Source organism: Filicampus tigris, chromosome 10 (genome assembly GCF_054856515.1).
Source record: "Filicampus tigris isolate MCC_2025a chromosome 10, RoL_Ftig_1.0, whole genome shotgun sequence".
NCBI lineage: Eukaryota > Metazoa > Chordata > Actinopteri > Syngnathiformes > Syngnathidae > Filicampus > Filicampus tigris.
Genome location: NC_141226.1, coordinates 15,715,299 through 15,737,810, shown reverse-complemented (window position 1 = coordinate 15,737,810; position 22,512 = coordinate 15,715,299). Strand labels below are relative to the sequence as shown.

The following is a 22,512-nucleotide window of genomic DNA, read 5'->3' as shown; positions in this document are numbered from 1 at the left end:
GATATTTAGATTTTGAATTCTCTGCTCCATTATTCATGGAAAACATGTACATAGGATGTTTTCCACTGTTTTGGGAAGCTTTTGGGGGCCAAAACAAAATTTCCCCCCAAAACATTTCAAGCGGCCGCCAGTTGCCCATCTCATCTTTATATGTATTCAGAATGCCGTAAAAGCTTCTCTCAGTATAATTGTGTAGCTGACCCAATGCTTTCACTTAACTATATAATACGTATCTTGCAACTTTCACATCTCAAAGATTTAGCAAGTGATATCGCTGCAAGGAAGGTAGAAAATATCTGCGTGCACACCTGCTCCTACAGCTGTCTCACGAATCGCCATCATGGGGCGGGGGGGGGGGGGTTGGGGGGTGGGAATATGCACTTTATAAGCAGCAGACACTTGATAATAGCCTTTTTAGAGATTTTTTTTTTTTTTTCAAACCTGGACTTTTTCTCAAAAGATGGAGGCAAAATGGGAATTTTAAAGAAATGAATTAGCATTGAAGCGCTGATTAACTTGAATGTGTCAAGAAACCCACTGTCTGATAATGACCAATAATTACTCTCACTGGTAAATCTAGCACTGTCATCTTCACATGAGGTGTCTTTAGTCATGCAAGCCCTCGGCTGTAAAGCTGTGGCACAGGACAATAAAATGGAATAATAGGGGGGGGATAATGAGCCTATTACAAGACTCATTTTAACACATTTATACGCCCGTGGAACACGCTGTGATCCCAAATAATGAGGACGAATCATGTGAAGGTGCTGTTGACTGATAGAAGCATTTCCTGATGCTTATCCTGCTGTCCTTAGAACTGCAATCCACTGAGACTGTACACATCACCCTCTCCCTCACTGGCTCGGGGAGAGGTGGTGTTAGATGGGGGGTGGGGCGGGGAGGGCGGTGGGGGGCTGGTTAGGGTGGTGGTGAGGAGAAAAAGCTCTCTGTGTTGAAGCAGCCGCTCATTCACCAAGCAGCTCACACAGCAGAGGGAGGAAGAGGAGGAGGAGGAGGAGAACAGCTGCTGCAGCAGTGTGCGCGCAGAATTTTGCATGAAAATAGGAGGAGGGGGGGGGGGGGGAAACAGGAGATTTAACAACAGCAATATGAGACTTATGTGGGGATGAAGCCAACGGATGCTTGGACCTCGGGAATAAAGTGTGTGTTTAAGACTTGACCAGTGGAGCGATGCGCGGATACTTGGGGGCTGCATCCTCTTGACAAAGTTGAGCTAGAGCGGAAATCAAGTTGAAAGAAAGAACTCACTGCGATTTCAGCGCCTTTTGTATTCACTGGTTTCATTTCCAAAAGAGTCCATCATTTGGTCCTCTTTGCAAAGTCAGGTGAGTACAATGATTTGAAATACTTTTTTTTTCTTTTATTTTTCTTTTATCTGTCTCTGTCGCACACTTCTCAGCAAAATGTTTTGTTCAACCCTCCCAGTCCGGAGAGAATGAGGTGTCGTTGGGTGAAGCATGAGCCGTCAGAGAATCAGTCATAAGCGGCTGTCTCTGCTATGGACGAGTGCGGCTCTCGGCCTCTGGCTCTGCTGCTGCTGCTGCCGGACCTTGCGGGCCGCCGCCACCGGAGACGAAGCCGCCGGAGCCGCTGGAGCGGCCGGCGGCTCCTTCGGCGGCTCGCTAGCATGGCTTCTGTCGGATAAAGGACCCTTTCACCATTCTTTGGAGTTCACCGAGGCTGCAGAGAGGCATCATCAGGGCTTTAGCACCAGATACAAGATCTACAGGTGAGAGAGGTGTGAGTGAGCCAGTGTGTGTGTGTGTGTGTGTGTGTGTGTGTGTGTGTTTGGGGGGGGCATATAAAATTGATGCATTTTGGGTCAGTGCACCGTGTGTGCGCGCAGTTTCTCATTTCACCTAACATGGCACTGAAAACCAGAGTGGAATTAATCAGTGAGGGCAGCTGCTGTCGAGATGTACTGAAAGCCTGCCCACTCTCAGGATTGCCCTCGCAGGTATCACACCTGCCAACACTGAGCTATGTGAAATTCAGCCAAGCTGTCTTTACATATGCGGACTGAAAAAGAGCAAGAAGATTCCACATAACTTAAGTGAGCTCTTAGGTCTTTTGGGATATTACCACAATGCCAGCAAAACTGTGTCTTGTGTTTTCTTTTAGGAAACAAAATGACTGTTGATGCTCATTTGCATCTTTTGGTCCTTTTTTAATGTATTCCATAATAAGATATAGTAGATATTTATCATTGACAACTGAAATTGAACTGGGAGGTCCGAAATAGCACAACTGTTCAATGGTAAAATAATTTTCTTCTGTTTTCTTATTTTAAACCTCAAGCCATTAACTCCAAATGAAGGGCCCGATTAGATTGTAAGCAATGATGCTGTATTGCATTATAGACAGTGTTTCAATGCAATTTATGCAATTTACAGTGAATATCTTTCAAATACATTAGAGAACAAAACAACATGACAGTGGCATAAAAAAATACAGTTGTACGAATTATGATTCTATTGAAACAATTAGGTATGTTAAATAGAAAATTAAAAAATGGACAAAAATCTGTAGTATTTCTATTATCACATACATATGATTAAGAACATTTAAGGATGCTCCACAGGTTCTCAATAGGATTTAGGTCTTGGGATGAAATGAGGACTTGCATGTGGCCACACTGTGAATTTTTTTTTCTTCCTTTCTACCCACAGCAGCTAAAGCATCAGTGGCCATTTGTGCAGCGTGCGATGATGCATGAGCATTATTTGACAGCGGAAGACTCTGTTCTTTCGTCTTTATTTTACTGTGACGTGAACTGAAGAGTTAGAAACTCCACACATTTTGCAGAGGCCATTCTGACACCTTCAGGCACCCTGAAGGCCTACAATATCGTTCTCCTTTATTCCTGCCAAAAAAAAAAATCACTTTGTGCCCTCCTGGGACATTTTTTACTTTGTATTTTTTATTGAATATCCTGATAATTATCACTCGAGGGGACATTCAATTTACGCTCTGCTGTGTATATTTTGCGCTGCACACCACACACAGAACCAAACACAGAGTGAAATGGGCGCACAAACACTGCTGTACCTCTTGAGCTAGGGGCTGGTGGGTGAACGTTGCCTTGCTCAAGGGCACCCTGACAATAGCCAGGGAACAGACAAGCATAGTAGCATCAAGGACAACATTGCAATCCATCAACATCTCAAATCGTATGACATGTTATTCAAACTGTTTGAAAATGAGTCTTAATGTATCTGGGAGCCGTGCAAACATTTGTCCTTGTGAATTTGGGACTAAGGGTGGACGAAATACAGATTTATGTCTTTGGGGGATCATACATTGAGAGCTTCTTGCGACTCCAGGGACACACAGCTTTGAATACCTGCCTCACCCTCATCAGCGGATTTTTATCGGCCGCTTTCAAAATATGATGCTTTTAGCTGAGAGAAAGTGTCCTTAATACACTTTCTGAGGCACACACAAATTATTTAACACTGCAATGATTTGGCTTATTTAACTTTCTTTGCTTTTCAGTTATTGTGGCTTCAGTCTATCGCAGTGTTTTCAGTTGTGACCAAAATTTCATCTAGTGCGGGTTTAACACATTATTTCACGTTGGGTTTTTTTTCACAGATTTTAAAAGATAGAAGAGCTTTGAAGCTTTCATTTACTGTGCAGGCCATCATCATGTTCATCTCCATAACTATGTGCTAGAGCACCGACTCACACCCACATTCTGCATTTGCTATACCCGTTCATATTAAGAAGCGAATACAGATTGAACTCAAATCAGTTACTCTTTGTACTTCTAATTGTACTAATTCTCCCGAAAAAAACACTTCATTAGTCCAACAAATGAAAACCTAATTTGGCCAAAATAGTAAATTATTTTATCTGCACGACAACTGTGTCCAAAGCGCTTTATAAAGAGTATAGAACCAGAGTGTTTGCACTGGTGCGTTGATGAAGCAACATTTAACCCATTAAGGCCTAAAGCGCCTGTCTCAACAGCTCCCCAAAACCTAAGGTCGCCTATGGAATTACCCTTGAAAACCTGACGTTTTCCCAGAAATTCAACACGTACAAAATAATTAATATCTCAGCCCCTGTTGCAGACAGAAACATAATTCTAAAAGAATTAGAGAACTTAGACATGTGGCTTTCACACAGGCAGATTTTATTATTATTTACTAGTAAATAATAATGTACTATTATGTTTCAATCGAAGATGTAAAAATAACGTGTCAGTGCAAGAGAAGCACTATTTTAATTTTTTTTTTAAATCGAGTGGTAATTACCATCCTCTATTTTGTTACAAAGATGTCAATATCGATCATTGTCGACAAGCCATATCACATCACGTTGAACTGGTTCCACTGGTTCCACTGGTTCAAAGTCCACAAGCGCGTCGTCTATATGTCACTGCCGTTACTTATTTCAGAGCTCAGGGCGATCGACGGCGTCCGCCATTAGCCTACGGCTCGAAAAAAATCTGCGACATTTAAAGGTAGCTTTAAAGGTAGAATGAGGCAACAGCGCTCCCGGTTCTAGTGGTAGAAACGCGGTTATGCGCTCCCGTCTTGAATGGGTTAAGTTAACCAATGGAAATTTTTCCTTTTTAATTTAAAATAGCTTACTTCAACTTCCAGGATGCCTCGTCGAATCCTGGCCAACGATAGAATCCAGGATGTTTTTATTGCTTTGGTCCAGTAAATCACCTGCATTGTGTCATACAAGCTAGCTACCGCTAAGCTAACCTGTAGTCTCCCGGCCTTGATACCCATCTAGCTGGGTTTTTTAACTGACTGATTAACATCTGAGTTTAATGTTTATTAGCCAGATAAACATTCTATTACACAGACAAATGATTGGATGGCTCAAAGGCAGTGCGCTTCATGTGCCACTCCCACATACACTACATCACACATAACGAGACGTGAGTGTGGCCATTCAACATTCCTCGGAGACGCGACCCGCTCTGACTTAAATGGGACGATTCTGATTCGGTGTACGTTGTCAACAGCCAATTCGCTACTCAATTGGAGTCACCACCCATTCATGCATAGCTGTAGCAAATACATAAACAAATCAAAAGGTCAACCACAACGTGGGTCACCTGCGAAAAGTGAGGTAACACTGTAATGCATGATAACTGGGAACAGAGTATTCATTGCATTGGTGCATCAGGAAAACAGATGCTGTCTCTTTAAATCATAAATAGAGAGAAGCACTTTCAAGAATTATAGTTGGGTGGTCTCCTCAAAGGTACTGTTTTGGTTCTATTGACACTTGACTTTTACAGTCATACCTGAAAAAGGTGCCTTGGAGTCCAAATTATCCTTATGGAGTCCTTCAGTGTACCCAAAGGGATAGATATGGATTTCTACTGACGGAGTGTCCAATATGAAGCTACCTTGGGGCTAACATTGCTCTGCTACCTTTCTGACCTCTGCGATGTACAATTTACTGAGCCAAATATGTTGCGCTAGCCAGCCATCCAGCAGCTTCTGATTACGTTGTCTATTGGCTCATGGGATGTTCTCCCATTTCACCTTTTCTCTCTCCACTGAGTTGTTTTCATCACAATTGATTGCTCACAATGCATGTAATAATCTGTCATGTTCAGAATGGAGTACATTCCTTTATCAAAAAAAAAAATCCCTGCTTGCCATATGTGTCTACTATGGAATAGCTGTCAGCAAAAAAAAAAAAAAAAAAAAAAAGAAAGGGGTGTCTTCTTCATTGCCCATCTGTCCGTCAAAGGCGGACTGTCTGTCCAGTCGTTATGATAATTAGCCATAATGGCATACTCCGCATTGTCCTGGTCCGCCAATTATTTCTCTGCTGAGCAGTTTTTCTTATGGCAGTGATTACCTCCCAGAAGGAGAGAGAGTTAGACACAGCAAGCAGCTAGTGACACTGTGGGAGTAGAATACGGTGCAATAACAGATTTCATTCACTGACATTTGTGTCCAAGAAGCGCATAAATGAGACGTGTTTACTTGCAGCATTATAATATTTTCAAACCTTCCATAGTCTATGTGCACATGTGGCAATCGTGTAGCGAGTACACCAATGGAAGCGGAAAGACTGCCTAGTGGGATGCTTGTATCCCCGGGGATGCTCGTACAATCCCCAATTACATCCAACACAGCTTGTTCCCTGATTTGACTCAATGAGGACAGCTGATAGTGAAACACTGACTTGGGGCTATGTTTTGACACAATCTTGTAAAAATGGGACTTTTTGTGTCATTCAAGTTTGATGTATAGACAACAACATCGCCGAAGCAATTTCAGTTTACACAGAGAGGCAGAAACAACTAAACACTCATATGCAGCAATTGTTCGTCCCGCCGGCAAAATGTTTTTTTTTTTTTAATAGTCGACTCAGCGTATATTTGGATTGACAATAAGAATTGTGGGTTAATGTGACACTACGAGACACAGTAGTTGAAGACTTTTTCAGGAGGAGCTTTATCAAACTCATCATGAGTGGCATATGGCCCTATTCCACTATAGATGAATTGAATTTGACATACGCAAGCATTTCCGCATTCTCGTTTTTCGCAAACAACCCTTTTGCAGTTCAGACGACAACATAAAAAAAAAAAAATGAAAAAAATCCACTTTGATACCTGTTTACAAAAGCTTGTCCCGGACTGAGATATGTGAAATTGTGCATTCAGTCGCCGAACTGATGTTGTCAAATTGTTAGCTTAACAGCATAATTACCCAAGTCATCTTTGAATGTTTACAGAAGACAAGAATAAAACATAACAAATTCAACAAACAAGAAGAGTCTGCTTAGATTGTGACTCAACCTGGATGAGTGAGGATATAAACTGACATAAAGAAAGAGCACATTTGTGTTGTTTATTGATATTATGAAGTTAAAAATGACTTAGGATATCAATATCCAGAAGCAGTCAAGATGTTTTTTGTTTCTCTCTAAAGACTACCATTTTATTGCCAAAGTTGCCTCGTTCCCCGCCTCACCATCCAAAAAAAAAGAAGATATATTTTCAATATCCACCTATTCCACTTTGGTTCAATTAACAAATGCTCTTTAGCTGGAATGGGCTAAACTTAACGAGCTGTTTTATATGCATGATTTGAACATCCTAAAAGTTCTATTAAACTCTTTTCACCGTCAAATGGGGTTGAGGGCTTTGGCTAGAGGTTTTGTTTTCTTTGGCCTTGATGTCGTTTTTGAGCAAGCTTTGAGGTATGTGCCAAAGGATCCTGCTCAAAGAAGTAAACAAGTGAGTGCAGCTCATCTCTGCAGTATTTGTATTTAATTGGCATTTTGTTCATCCTGACGCAGGGACACCTTCTTGCTGCGCCCATAAATGCCAAACTTGGATTCGTCAGTAAATCCGGTGAGCTCATTCCAACGCAAGGCAATGGTTCGGCCTTGTTTCCCCTCCAAAGACATTTTCAAGATATAATTATCCTCTGAGAACACTATTATAAAATGTTCTTCTAATGACAATTTAACTAACTGGACTCATGCGCTCTTCATCTCGATTGAAGTAGCTTTTATGTGAATGGACCATGATCTAGTAATCATTTTAGAATGTGTCCTTTTGGACCGAGCGTTACAACTAATCAATTCTCCACAAAGCCTTCCAGAGTGGTCTGCAGCACTCCATTAGAAAGCCTAAGCATGATTTGCTGACGAGAAAGACTAACAATTTGACTTCACTTAGTTCTGATGCCATGTTCCCACAATCACAGCAGCGCATTATAATCAACGTTCACCTAGAAAATCGAGGCTGGGTCTCACTTTTGATGCCGAATGATGACTGCATGCTAATTCACCTGAATCTCATCAGCCCATGCTTGACTGGAAGAGATAAAAACCCAAGAAAATCAATCGTTTAGTTCAAAGGAGTTTAAAGGATTCAGGTCCAAAAATAAGCCTTAAGTTACAGATCTGTTACTTTAGAAACTGCACAGGAGCTTAAATGACTCCATTCAATTATTTAGTCTTCATTTTGTGTGTATAATCAACATTGTATAGTTTAACATTCTGCATATCTTTTAAAGTAAGCAAATATTTTATTTAGGGTTATTTCAACTTTGAAGTCAATAGACTGATGAGGAACTGATTTGTAAAGTCATTTAAATGAAATAAATAATAATAAAAGATTGTACGCTGGCTATCAAAGAAGTTAAAAGATGCTCTTTGAAGTAACTAAATACTGAGCCGCAGTAAGCACATGGTATACTCGTCATTAAAAGCCATTATATATTTTATTTGAGTTATATTACATAATTCCTCTCTATTTTTGTCACACTTTTGGATTCAGCTCTTGGTTTACACAGCTAACGTTAGAAATCCACTGGGAGAAACCAAATTAAATACGACCTTTAAAGCTAGTACAAATAATTCAGTACAGTTTGCCAATCTCTTGATGAGGTGAGATGTTGTGTGTATAAAATGAGTGTCGAAACATGTACTGTGTTTCTATATCCTCCGAAGCTTACAATATTTCACTGCAAAATCAATTACTAAATTTAAAAAAAGCATAATATACATGAAAAACCTCACAATAGTAAAATACCATTGACATAAATTTAATTACACTATTTGCTTGTTGTTTGCTGCTTTTTTACGGGCAGAACCACAGAGAAAAAGAAATGTTTAAGATGTTTGCATCCACTATCAAATTCAAGCCCTCACAATCATTGGAGAGAGATTGCCATCAAATGGATAGATGGTGTCCATTACTGTCACTTTACATTCCTCATCTAGTGTCAAATTTGGCTAAAGTTAAACTGATTACATTGCAGCTTCAACTCATTCGGTTTAATCCGAAAGGTAAACTCCTGCGACCTGCTGGGAAGAATAAGGAAAGCAAACCTTACAATTTGTTTTTAATTGGATTGGAAAGATGGTGGGAGGGAAAAATAGATGTACAAAATATAATAGAAAAGCATCAGCCGCCCACTATGACCTCTGTAACATTGACTTCATGGAGTGACTAGGAGGTGACAAATGCAACGATAGGCTGCAGCCAAGTAAGTGTAGATGTGTGTGTGCGTGTGCGTGCGTGTGTCCAGGGAGTTTGGTCGATGGAAGGTCAACAGCCTGGCGGTGGAGAAACGAGAGAGTCTCGGTGGCAGTCGTGGTCTGGCTCTGCCCCTCGACCCCGAATTCATGCACACCATCCGCCAGCTGGGAAGACGGCCGAGCCTTCGCGCAATTACCGAGAGTCTAATCAAAAAATATGGCACCCATCTCCTCCTCTCTGCCACACTGGGAGGTACGCTAAAACACCCGGGCCAGCATCTCTCACATTTCAGTATATAGGACACCACTTTTTACCATCTATCTTTCTTCCAAACAACAAAGCATATAATTGTTGTTTTTTTTTTTTTTGGGGGGGGGGTGTTGATTGGGTCAAGTTAAAACTACCAAGAGTTGGAATAAGCATGAAACAAATGTGTGCATTTTTTGGTCTTGTGTCATAAACAACATGCAACCGTAAATGGATATTCTTCACTGCTATTGTCTCTTATTGAACAAGTCTAGGGTGTACTTCTCCCCTTGTCTAAAAGGTGATGGGGTAAAACCCAGCTAGGTGATACACTAATCATTAGAAGTAGTATAAGAAATGAATGGTAGGATGGAGATAAGCACATTTTCTCATTGTAGCCTACAGTTTTTGTTGTTTGCATATTGATGCCTTATCCAAACCAGATTTTTGCACTAACACTAATGAGGTGAGGTGACTGATGTGATTACGTTTACTGTTGAAAAGAAAAGACAGCGACAGTGCTATTCTTACCAAAGATTTGTTTTTGTATAGACACATCCATTGTATTTTGGGATGGATCAGATTTGCATTGGTACCCAGTACCACGGAATGTGACATTATGATAATAATCAATTGGCTTTGATTAATGATGATGAATAAATAATCTGTTCCTTTTCTGTGACTTTGCCTCAATTCATCCTAACTGTCAGTTCCTCCACAGTACTTAATTACTACTTTTCAATCTAATATGTAGAGATGCTAATGAAAGGTGATTAGTGTTGCTCTGTCAGAGCTAATGAAGCTTGCTTTCGCTCTGTGTGACTGCCACCAGGGGAAGAATCCTTAACCATATTTGTGGACAAAAGGAAGCTGGGTCAGGAATCTCCGGTGGTGGGGGCTGAGGGCACTAAAAGCAACAACACTACCGGGGCAATTACGCTGGAGGCGCTTCACCAGCTGGCAGCTTCCTACTTCACAGACAGAGAGAGTACCCTACGCAGGCTTCACCACCTCCAGATTGCTTCGACTGCCATACGGGTGTGTAGACACATGTAAAAAGATGACAAGTGTGATGGGAGATGGAGCAGCTCATCTGCCTGCACCACCTCAAGGCGGCCGGGCTGCTCTCCAGCTCAATTCTGTTGGCGGCGTATTCCATTTGCGTGCAGCAGAGCGGCTAAATGCTGAGGCACCATGTTTGCTTTGAACTCTGGGCTCCACTAATTGACCCGAGTCAGCAGACCTCAGAACCCTACTGGGTTTATATTCAATGAGCATTTCTTTAATGTATTCAGAACCCTTAACATACCTCAACCTTAATCCCTCACTGTCAGTGTCAATCAAAGCTAGTTATTATATATGTGTAAGGTACCACATTTGTTGCAACCCTAAAATTATTTTTGTTTGGGGTTTTTTCTCTCAGCATACTGAAAATTACCAAATATACGTGAAACAAGTAAAACCGTGTAAACATCCAGCGTATCTGCAAAGACCTCTTAAAGAGTAAAAAAAAAAATCAAAGTGAAATCACTGAAAATCACCTTTGGTTGACTGTGTCATCTTACCACTTAAGGCGAACTATTTCTTTACCTGTTAAATCAGGAAGGCTGAATACTATTAGGCAATTGTAAATAGACACATGTATGTTTACTGAGTGTGCCTGACAGGCGGTTACATTTTTAAGCCGTGTCTGCCTCTGAGATGTACGTATAATGTATATCAGTTAACAATGTTTGTCAGCTCAATCCTATAAATGTATAGCCAAAAAGTTAACTGTTACATTGAAAGGAATACTTCATTGTTCAATTCAAATGCAAATATATGGCCTTGCCACCCCCAAAGGAAAGCCTTAAGCGAAGTGGACGAGTGCAGCGGTTTCAAGGCCTCACAATGAAACACCAATCATCCGTTTTAACATCTCAAGTAGCTATTAGAGAGAACGCATACATCAACCCCAGGGTAAAACATAGATGCTAAAGTGAGTAGCTGCTGATGAAGACAAGTGCCACCCCACAAACATCTGCTTATGGTTATCTGTCGGCTTGATCGATTAGCAATAGCATCCCATTAATTCCCAGCCAGCCTGTTCTCCATTTAGTGAAGAGCAGATGAGGAAGACGGGGAGGTGAGGGGTGGGGAATGAATATCACTCTTTATGAGGGATGTAAAAAAACAGCAGCTTCCATTGATATCCTTTCATTAAAATCATACAATGTTGGAAATGCCAGGAAGGATTTGTAACTTAAGCTTCAGTAGATTTGTGCTTTCAAATTTCTAGATTCGACAGCAGGGTCAATTACTGGAGGAATGAAGTTAGGAGTGAATCGGTCTGATGTTAGGTGGCCAGAGCAAAGTGGATTTCCTCCCTATAATGGTTCACTCTGAGAAGAAGAAGCTGCTAAATTAAAGACCTTTTGGGGGATTTCATCACAGTGTAGTTGCATTCAAATGTGATTTGAGGTATAAAATGCTTTTCATGGGCTGTTCCGGTTATTTAGATGCACAAGCCCAAGTGAATCAACTTTTGGATGTCAAGGTGGCTAATAACCCTAACTATCTACACAAGGGTGCACATTTTGTTGAGCAGATTCATTACATTCAGTAAGCAACAAATGTATAACAATCCATCGCACATGTATAGAAAGGACAAAAATAAATAAACATGCTAACGTTAGCTTACTTTGCTGTTGTACTTTGGCGCTGGAAGTGGGAGTATTTTACTTCTGCATTGTGATTGTTTGTTAGCGTGTCTCATTCCAACTTATGCAATCTAGGTGTATGGTTTTTATAGTCTACTGTCATTCTATTTTGAAGTGGAAAATTGACTGCACCAGAACCTAGGCGAGTACAGCTGAGCAGTACTGTGCAGTGAAAATGTGGCACTGGTAGGCTGTCGCTAGCAAAACTGCACCTCTTCAGATTGTAGGCTACATGAAATACATAGGCTATAGGCTAATCCCCCTCCAAAAAAAGACATTGTGACATGACAAAAGATTTTTTTTTCCCTTCTTTTTTCTATTTGTACATGTATGCAGGTAACAGAAACCAGGACTGGGCCACTTGGATGCAGCAACTATGACAATCTGGACACCGTTAGCTCTGTTCTCGTTCACAGTCCAGAGAACAAGGTTCAACTACACGGTAAGAAAATGGCCCATTTTGTAATAAAATGAATATTTTGGCAACGTATGTATAAATACTGTATATTGCACATTTGTATAAGACGTTATACTATATTAAAACATCATTTGTCATTCAAAATCAGTTGTGCTTTAGCTGGCATGGCTCCGCTTCAGTTAGCCACTCACAGTTGGCTAAACCCGTAGCATAGGTCATGTTAGCCTATCTTCACTAGGTTTCTCATAGATAGGTTTTAGTCATGGGTTGTTGAGGCCTTACACAAGTACCGCTATTTTTTCTCTTTAGTTTGTACTTTTACACTCTTTTTGTTCTTTAATGTTGTACGCCATGAGGGCCCATTGTTGACTGTTTTTGGCCATGATATTCATTGGAGGAGATTATCGGCGTATGTTGTTTTGCGCCTAAACACAGTGATAGGACACCGATACGAATGAGGGTGGAAAACATCTGCGCTTTTTGGACTGTCCCTGCTTGACTGCGATGGCACTTGTCGCTTTGCACCTTAACGGCCAGCATTCATGCATTAAAAATGTAATCAACACATTAAAAAAAAAAATTGAAATCTGAGATGCAAGTACCGGTAAACTTTGAGATTTTATTTTTGAGGTGGGCGCTGATTCCAAATCGGCCCTAATTTTTTCTCTACATCAACACGTTTTAATAATAATACTATTAATACTAATACCACTAATAATAATAATAATAATAATAATAATACATTTTGTAATATCTATGCATGAAGGGTTAGGTTAGGCAAAAGGTGGATTTTTTATAGGCTTTTATAGGCCAAGCTTAAAAAAAAAATGAAAATATCTCCCAAAAACAATGTGCTTGAAAAAACGGAAAGACCTTTAAATCAGCATCAAAAATACTTTTAGGGACACATTAAAGACATCTTTGATTAAAATTATGGAGAAGAATGAGGGTCGGCACAAAAAAAAAAAAAAGTGAAGTATGAGTGACGACTAGATGGGACAACAAAATTTGACCCGATTTTTCTGGGTGTTATTTGCCAACAGATGAACTACTGCCTGTTAGAAAACTACAGTTGCTTGTTTACTTGCAAACCCAGCCGGTAGCAAACCGTGAGTGACATCATACACTCTCTGATCGCGACATCTATGATCCTGACGCCCTCAGGCGGGTCAAAGAAGACTTCAATCTTTTGCTCCTCTCTCATCTGCTAAAAGCTGAGCTTCAAACATGTGCCACGAGAGGGAAAAAAAACACTGCACTGCCTGTATGACAAGTGCCAATGTGAGCGGAGCTAAAGTGTATTTTCATTGGAGAACAAAATGTGTCTGATTAGTTGTGATTGTATTATTTATTATCATTATCATTTTACTTTTTCTGTATATGTTTTATGTTTTACTTCATGGAAAGTTTTGTGTAGATCACACTGTAAAGTTTGTTGTGTATTTAAAGCACAAATCAAAATCCTCCCGTCAAATGTAGCGATACAGCGCGCCCCTACACAAATCATATGGCACGACAATGCATCAAAACACTTAAACTTGTAAATGAAAACAACAACATTTTCTCCAGCTGTAAAAGTGCTTACCTCCCCATGAACATCACAAGAAAAAGGGGAGTCAAAGGTGTGAACACAACTTAAAAGTGGCAGTGCCACATTAATTATTAAAGTAGGGGAACACGTGGAAAATGTTTGTTCCACCCTTTGGTTAAGGAGGATGACCAAAGAATCAATGAGAATAGAATAAAAAACACGTCAGGTATGGATTCACAGATTTAGTGTAATTAATAATGTCGTACAATAAGTACTTCCAAGTTTTTTTTCCTGTCTCTGTTACACACACACACATTTATATATATATATATATATATATATATATATATATATATATATATATATATATATATATATATATATATATATATATATATATATATATACACACACACCACACACCTACAGTTAACACCGGTTTCTCTCTGCAGAAAAGCAACGCCATCTGACCATTATTTGAGGAAAAATTGTCTTGCTGCTTTCAGGGTCATCTCTCTCATTGCACTGTATTCAAGAGATTCTGACAACTACGCTGAGAGTGCATTGATTTTAATGCACCCAAATGTAGAATTTGCCTTTTAAAAAGTCAATTCTAGTACAAAGTCCATTCTCTAGCATAAGTGTAGGTAATAACTCGGGCTATTTTCGTCAGAACATTCAGTAGCTTTTAGTAAGAATTTCTGGCAGCGGGTTGGTGTAAATGCGATGGCGTCAAAATAAACTGCTGTGCCCATGTTACATATAATGAATTGAACACCGAGGTGAAATAAATATTGGACCTAAATCGGTCATCAGGCCTGGCTGTAAGCATACAATTAGTTTGTCGCGGTTGTCATGCCATTTGTTGATGATAATTATAAGCAGCAGCCTCATTCTCTCATCTTTCATGGGGCAGTATAATAATTGCCTTGGTCCTGTCTTTCACGCTCCACAGGGCTGCAGGTCGTCCTCCCGAGCTACTTGCAGAGCCGCTTCATTCAGGCGGCTCTCAACTACATTGGCTGTAAATCCGAGGGTCATTTTATGTGCCAAAACGGCGAATGCTGGTGTGAGTGCACTGTGGAATTTCCACAGTGTAACTGTCCTCACGCTGACCTGGACACTCTGGAAAACAACCTTGCGCGCATGAGAGAGGCCTGGAGACGGACCAACCAGGAGTTTGAGGCATCCGGTGAGTCAGGGGTCATGATTTATTGTTGCCCTTAGAAGTCATTTGAAAATGTCAGCGTGACACCAACGTGCAATCAACAAGCGCCAGTGGGAGCGCCACTGCATGAAATGGTTGTGAACTTTAGGCGCTTGTTATCCAGAAGAAGCAGAATCGTACTCGGATTTGAGTGCTAACATGAACAGAAAAGCTATGTCTTGTTCTCGTTCTAAACTCTTGTTTGGCTGTCAAGTGGTGCCAGTCTGAATCAAAAGACCTGCCACTCAAAAGTGTCACATCTCACGGTGCGGCTCTCAATAGGCGCTTGAGCTTGGACTGGGTGGAACACAAGGCCACTTAAAGTTCATTTTGTCATACCAAAGTGTTAATGCGAGTCACTAATCAAAACATCTAATTAATGGACTAATTCAATCTGAAATATCTTTAACAAAGTCATGCCGCTGCAGTTCGAACATGACTGCTTATCACCAGGATTTGCAAATATACCTGTAACAGCGTGGCGCTTACTAATTGATTGTGGCCACCACTAAGAAGTCTGCTGTCCTCATTTTGTGCCCCTCTTGTAATTTGCCACAGCTTTGCATTGAGCAAATTGGCTTGTGCGCAAATAAACGCTCCACCGATCAAACAAAGCACGGCTCCCGTTCTAGGACCTAATAATGTAATATTGTATCATTTTGAAACAAAGCTATCATTACCATAAACACAACATACCCGTCCCTGATTGGATTAGCAGCCTCAACTGGCGTTTAGCGAGCAATATACCTAGAGGTTTGCAGAAAGTCTCATTTAATCTGTTTTGCGGCACGAATAAAAAGGCATAACCTAAAATTCAAGGTTATCCCACCCCTTGAGTATGATGGAAGAACACTTTAAAGGATTTGTTGGGATTTTAGGCAGGATGATGCATTGCAAATGCACCTCACACTTCTGACATTGAGGGTTCAAATCCGGGCTCTGGCCTTTCTATGTGGTGTTTGCCGAAGGTGGGAGCATCAGTAAAATTAGCCGGCCCGTCATTCGTCATTTGCCAGCGGCCGAGACACCCGTCCATCATGCGCAGTCATCATTATTTCAAACTATACCAAACTGTAATTGTCCGTCCGTCAGTCTGTTATCTTTATTTCAACCGTGCTTCCATCTTCGCTAAATTACAGTTCGTCACTGCTATTGTAGGACATCAGCAAATTTCACCGGTCCACAAGTCCATCAATCGTCAGTCCGTCAGAAAAAAACAAAACACATCATAGCCCAACAAATGAAAAATCCATCCATCCATCCAATTTGATTAAAATACTAAATGGAGGGCACTATATATCAGTGTATCAACATCATACGGAGCTAACCAAAGAGTTTTACACAACACTTATTTGCACAATCTATTGAACTGTAAAGTACAGCGGGAGCACGTTGCTGGCTACCTGTTTTCAGTTTTTCTAAATTTAAAACGACTGACTTTAACCAGGACCCCGCTCCGCATTGTGGCCAAGGTTAGAATCCAATCCAAGTCGGTCACACTCATGCTCCCGTCTCTCCTGCTCCTTTCTATAACTCTATCCATGATCTGTCACACCGAAGGCGATCTTTTTCTTTCTCAGTTCCTTCGTCCATCTCCCGTCCTCCTTCTTCTTCTCTTAGTTTATTGGCAGATTGCAACTCTTTGGTGCATACCGCCACCTACTGTACAGGTAGAATGTGTTTCCGTCAGTGACTGACTGTGAACTTGGTCCGTACTTGACCCGGTTAGCTGCAATTACATTGACGGACGAAAACCCACTTCCGTCAGTGCTCAGTCCGTCTTTTTTTTTTTTTTTTTTTTTTTTTAGTTTCTCGTCTTACATCATCCGTCGGCAAAACGGGCGTCCGTCTGTCCTGACAGAATGCCCAGCTCTGGTGTTTGCATGTTCTCGCCGTGCTCGCCTGGGTACTCCGGCATCCTGCGTAGCAAAAACATGCCTCTTAGGTTAAATGAAGATTCTAGAAATGAAGATTCTTAAATGAAGATACGTGCCCTGCAGTTGGCTGGCGGCCAGTTCGAAGTGCAGCTAGCCTCTTGGCCAAAGTCAGCTGAGATTCTAGCTCATCCGTGACCCTAGTATGAATAAGCTGTATAGAAAATTGATGGATGTCAGGATTTTATGCAAAATGTTGAAGGAAGGTGCTATTTAAAGTGGAACAATTTGATTTGATGCACTGACATCCTTTAAAACAAGACGGATTTTCCAATTCAAATGGGTTTTGGTTTCAACCCTTATACACACTTTATGTGCTCTCTGTTGGTATTCCTCTTGAGTTGTTTGCTTTTCTGGGACAACCAATGAGAAGTAGTCAGTATTTTAGTTCAGATTGTTATTCTCTGGATAATATCCACCAGCATATTTTGCACCTTGATGCTCTTCTCTCCTTCCAGAGGAATTCCAAAGCTTTGTTGGAAAGCTGCCAACGCATTACGCTGTAAACACATCTGTTGTGGAACACTTATGGAGGACAGATGCCAGCCTGCTCCAGCGCTACAGGCAACTGGAGACCAGCAGCCAGCAGCTCTTCACCAAAGCTCGCCGCACCGTCAACAAGCTCTTCAGCCTCAGTAAGAGGTGCCGTAAACAGCCCAAAATCGTCCTGCAGAGGCCGAGGTGAGATGCAAAATAGAAATAAGTGGAATTTTTAATCAGTTTCCAAGGCGCACGGTGGCTGCTTTTACACAATCGAGTATATTTTTTTTGTTTAATTGTATTTTTTAAAGGCTTATACGCTTGATGATATGTCACAACCATCCCTAACCAAAATGACTGAATCACTGTTAGTGTACAGGCAAGACCAGATATCACATTCATCATTTAAGTATATACATCTTACCCTATCGGCGGTCAAAAACATTCGAATGTATTCCTGAGAATAACATCAGATTCAACATATTCATTTGTTATATGCGGGGTAAAAACACAACGGTAGCACTGAGCAATGAAATTGTTACTTTGCCAGTCTTCCTTCACTTATACACAGAATAAAAATAACGAGGCATATGATGACATGTATGCCAGGTTGGTCAGTAAAGAAGGTGAGAAAGATTTTTTACAGGTTGTCCAGACAAAGAGCTAGAGATGGGAAAAAATGTGCAGCAGGTAGAGATGGAAATGTGTTCACTGATGCCAGTAGTGTACAGGAAAGATGGAAAGAATACTTTGCGGTTATCAGTAAGCAAAACCATCTGAAATTAGTCATCATCAGCCCACTGCAAACATTTCTCCTTGGAGGCTCCTGCAATGAGAGCTTCTTGGGACTCCCGAGACACCAAATGCAAAAACCCATCAGTGACTTTTTTTTCATCTGCTTTCAGCTTAACAACTTCATATGATGTATTAGCCTGACAGAAACTTGCCTTAGTTAGCTTTATAAATAACCCTTTTTTTTTTTTTTTTTTTTTTTTTTTACTATGGTGATTTTCTTGATATCTGGTATTTTCATTCCTTTTGCCATCAGCAGTGAGATCCCTTTTCCCCACATAATTCACATTACAAACTGTGACTTTCTTAATAATGTGCGGCAACAGCCTTAAGTTATTTTCCTTTAATCAGACTCATCTGGGAAAATAATTAGCAATTTTGTCTGAGATTTAGATCGTTCATCCGAACAGAGGAGAAACACGTTTCCCCGCAAAAACTAAAACCCAAGTGTTCCTATACGTCTTATAATTGGGACCAGTGTAAACGTCACTGACACGGAGTGGGAAGATGTAGTCTTCCTGCTAATATATCCAATGTGTGAAGGTAACAGAACGGGATGACAGCTGTGCAAATGACAAATCCCGGAACAGCGGATCAGGGTGGGAAGTTTCAATTTCTCCTACTGGCATACTTCACACCAGATGCTGGGTCGAACGTCATTACACAACTAATTTCCAGATTGGGTGAAGCCGTGTCACTGCGAAAAAGGCAATATCCTGTCTTTATTGGGTTCAAACCAACAGGAGGGAAATTAAAAAAAAAACAAAACAATCAAAATGCAAGTCCGTGTAGAGAAGACAAGAATGTCTCCAACCTATAGTTTTCTTCAACAATTTGCAAAGGCGAACATTCAATCACATGCCTCATTCAGAGTCCTTCTAACAATAATATTCCATGTATTGCAACAAACACATCAGGACAAGTGTTCATCTGGTTGCCAAGTATCTCGAAATTTCCGGTTCAATTCCCAAATGTTGTCAAAGTAGTCCTAAGCCAGGTACTAATAGCGACAGTTGCAGCTTAAGCTGCGACATGAGTGTGTGGATGAGCCATATACTTTATTTCTATGTCAGCCAGCATTCGCCATTACTGTTTGCGAGCACGTCAACATTGTAAAAGCACTCAGAGTAGTTTCAAGTTAGAAAGGTGCTCTATAAATGCAGTCCATTTACCGTTTACCATTTTTTTCAAGAATTTCAGCTGCGGCTACGCTGTTGGTATCCATTACTGCTCTATCTATTCTTTTTTCTTGCGACAGCTGCTGTTTCAGCACAGATCTCACCTGGATGCTTATCACGGCCACTGTGGTCATGAGTGCGGTCGAGTTGTTGCTTCTTGTGGGAGGGACATTAATGAAATTGCACAAACCACCAGCTTACCAGTCAAAATTAGGCAGTGCCTCAGTCTGAAATCCAATTACACTTGTTTATTACACACTCGCTGCTTGTAAAATAAAATAAGGCAATATTGGTTTTGGGTCAGTCGGTACATCTGTTTCTTTTATTGTTTGCGTCCCTCTGAAGCATTTATTTTATAGGTTTATTAAATTTTCCATGTGCTTACAAGTCTTATTGTATATTTAAAGTCCAATAGATGTTTTTAATGTGAAGTATGTATCGTGTAGTAATACGTAATAGCAGTTATTAGACAAGCATATAAAGTGTAATTGTTTGTGCGCGGGTGTGTTTCCATCTGTTGCTTCTCTTTGATTCGATCTCTGAAAAATATCGTCTTTATAAAATGCTAAATGGTCTGTTAACTGTATGATTCGAATCAGTCGGAATAAGAATCGAAAATGCACACCCATTACCCTTCTCTTGTATATATTTACAAGATATAAAACCAGAGACGAGTGGTACTTGTAATTTAGAAGGACCGTGAAGGAATCAAAGTGTCTTAATGGTTCTCTTTTAGCAAAATGCATTTAAAAAGAAAAATCCTCAATGGCAAACTAATTGAGGATAGTATCAAAGGCAAGGCAAAGCCATTTAGAGGGGAGCTAAGAGTCATTAGCCACAGATATACAAAAAGGATGCAAGAAAAGAAGAATGGAGCGCATTTGATCAAATCCCACACTCACAAGATGTGATTTTCTCCTAGGTCTCTGCACTTCTGGTTGAGCTACACCCTCTCCATCTTGTACTGCAGTGAGAACAACCAAGTGGGCATCTACAATGATGAGAGTCGCAGATGCTCCTGTCCCTATAGTCACCCGCCTTGCCAAGGCCTCATCCCATGCCCCACGGGTGACGGACCTCGCTGTTCATCTTGCTCGGCTGAGAATCGCACCCGATGCTCCAGCTGCAATCCGGGCTTCACCCTGAACCAGGGGTCCTGCAGGCACGCGGTGCCCGACCCCACGGAGCCTTACCTGGGTTTGGAGAGTGATCAAGACTTGCACGACATGGAGCTTCGCTACCTTCTTCAGAGGCGCGATCCACGCATCACTCTGCATGCAGTGTTCGTAAGCAACGACGTGCGAATAAACACTTGGTTTGACCCGTCGTGGAGGAAGCGGATGCTGCTGACCCTGAAGAGCAACCGGGTTAAATCCAATCGAGTTCACATGCTCCTTGGACTCGCCTTGCAGTTTTGCCTCACCAGGAACAGCACCCTCGAGCCAGCTTTTTCGCTCTTTGTGAACCCTTTCGGAGGCAGCCATTCAGAGAGCTGGACGATGCCTATCGGCCAACATGGCTATCCCGACTGGGAGCGGACCAAATTGGACATTCCCTTGGACTGTTACAACTGGACTTTGTCTCTTGGAAACAGATGGAAGAGCTTTTTCGAGACGGTGCATTTTTACTTGAGAAGCCGAATCAAGGAGGGCACGTCATTGGGATCCAAGAACGCTTCAGTGGACTATGAGCCTCCGGAGGCGACAGAGCCGCCCAACAACGTAGGTTATATGAAAGTGAACAGCATGCAGCTGTTTGGATACAGCATGCATTTTGACCCTGAGGCAATCCAAGACTTGATTCTGCAGATCGACTACCCGTACACTCAGGGATCACAGGACTCGGCTCTGTTGCAGCTGGTGGAGCTGCGCTACAGGGTAAACCGCCTCTCGCCTCCAGGGGCCCCCCACGTGGATCTTTTTGCCTGTCTGCTCCGCCACAGACTTAAACTCTCCAGCGCAGACGTGACCAGGATCCTCACTGCCCTGCAGAATTTCAGTGCCAGACAACCGAGCTACGTGGAGTATGAGGCGACTAAACTATGTAGCTAATGGCTAATTTGTTTTTTATTTTCTTGCCACATACAGTACACAGTACAGGCTTGCATTCTCTTTCAGCTGGATCCATTTGTTGTCAAGTGAATGGTACATTGTTCAAGGCTTTGTTGTACATAAGCTGTGTGCAATTAAAATCAATGCTAACGTCAATGTAGTTTTATGAATAAAGGATGTTTAAATCTTCGGTTGCAATTATATGCTTCTCATTGGTATTAAATAGCCACAGACAACAAGCACACTCAATCAATTCCATGCACACCATGTGAGGGGGATTCGATCCAATTCGATTGACAACCAAGGTACAAAAGCAGCGTCTTTTGCTCACAATAGGGCCTAATTGTTTTGGGGTGTTGCTCAAAGCTTCGCCTGCAGTCGTGAAGTAAAATATAAATCAAGTGTTGTATTTGTTGACAAACTGACCACGGCGGACAAAAAAAACAAATGCAAAAACCAAGAATCATACTTGCAAATAAACTCTCACCTTTGTAATTTGTTTCAATTTTTAAACATGAAAGGCATCAACACAAATGTCAAATGAAATGAGCAGAAATTGAAAAACGACTGTTAATAAGTTTAAAATGACAAACTACAAATGAATTATTTAGATTACAGACCTAATCATTTGTTTTTCTGCCAGTCTCTACGAAGAAACGTAATAAGCCACATTCATAACATGTCAATACAATTCAAGCATTAGCAAATTTGGATTTTTTTTTTTTCATTTCTGACTTGTTCTGTGATGCTTCATTTCATCATTTTGGCAACCAGTTCCAGGGTGTACCCCACCTACTGCCCGAAAATAGCCGCGATAGGCTCGAGCACACCCGTGACTCTCGTGAGGATAAGCGGTTCCGACAATGAATGGATGGATGATTCCCAGTTTCTTCGTCTTTGCGACAAACTCATGTACACATGCCATCTCGGGCAGCCTCATAATATGTGCAATGTGTGTATGCGAGTTTGTCACCA

The 22,512-nt window shown here is 41.2% G+C and overlaps 1 protein-coding gene across 1 annotated transcript; it reads left to right on the top strand.

Annotated features, from left to right (window-relative positions):
* The first annotated feature begins 1,080 nt into the window (after positions 1–1,080).
* LOC147141041 (BMP/retinoic acid-inducible neural-specific protein 3-like) lies at positions 1,081–21,726 on the top strand. The gene is made up of 8 exons (XM_086043729.1): positions 1,081–1,346; positions 1,447–1,750; positions 9,051–9,253; positions 10,080–10,285; positions 12,283–12,388; positions 14,851–15,087; positions 17,495–17,717; positions 20,409–21,726. Exons 2-8 carry the CDS (start codon positions 1,479–1,481, stop codon positions 21,535–21,537), a joined length of 2,376 nt encoding a protein of 791 aa, XP_085899855.1. The 5' UTR covers positions 1,081–1,346; positions 1,447–1,478; the 3' UTR covers positions 21,538–21,726.
* Positions 21,727–22,512: the final 786 nt, after the last annotated feature.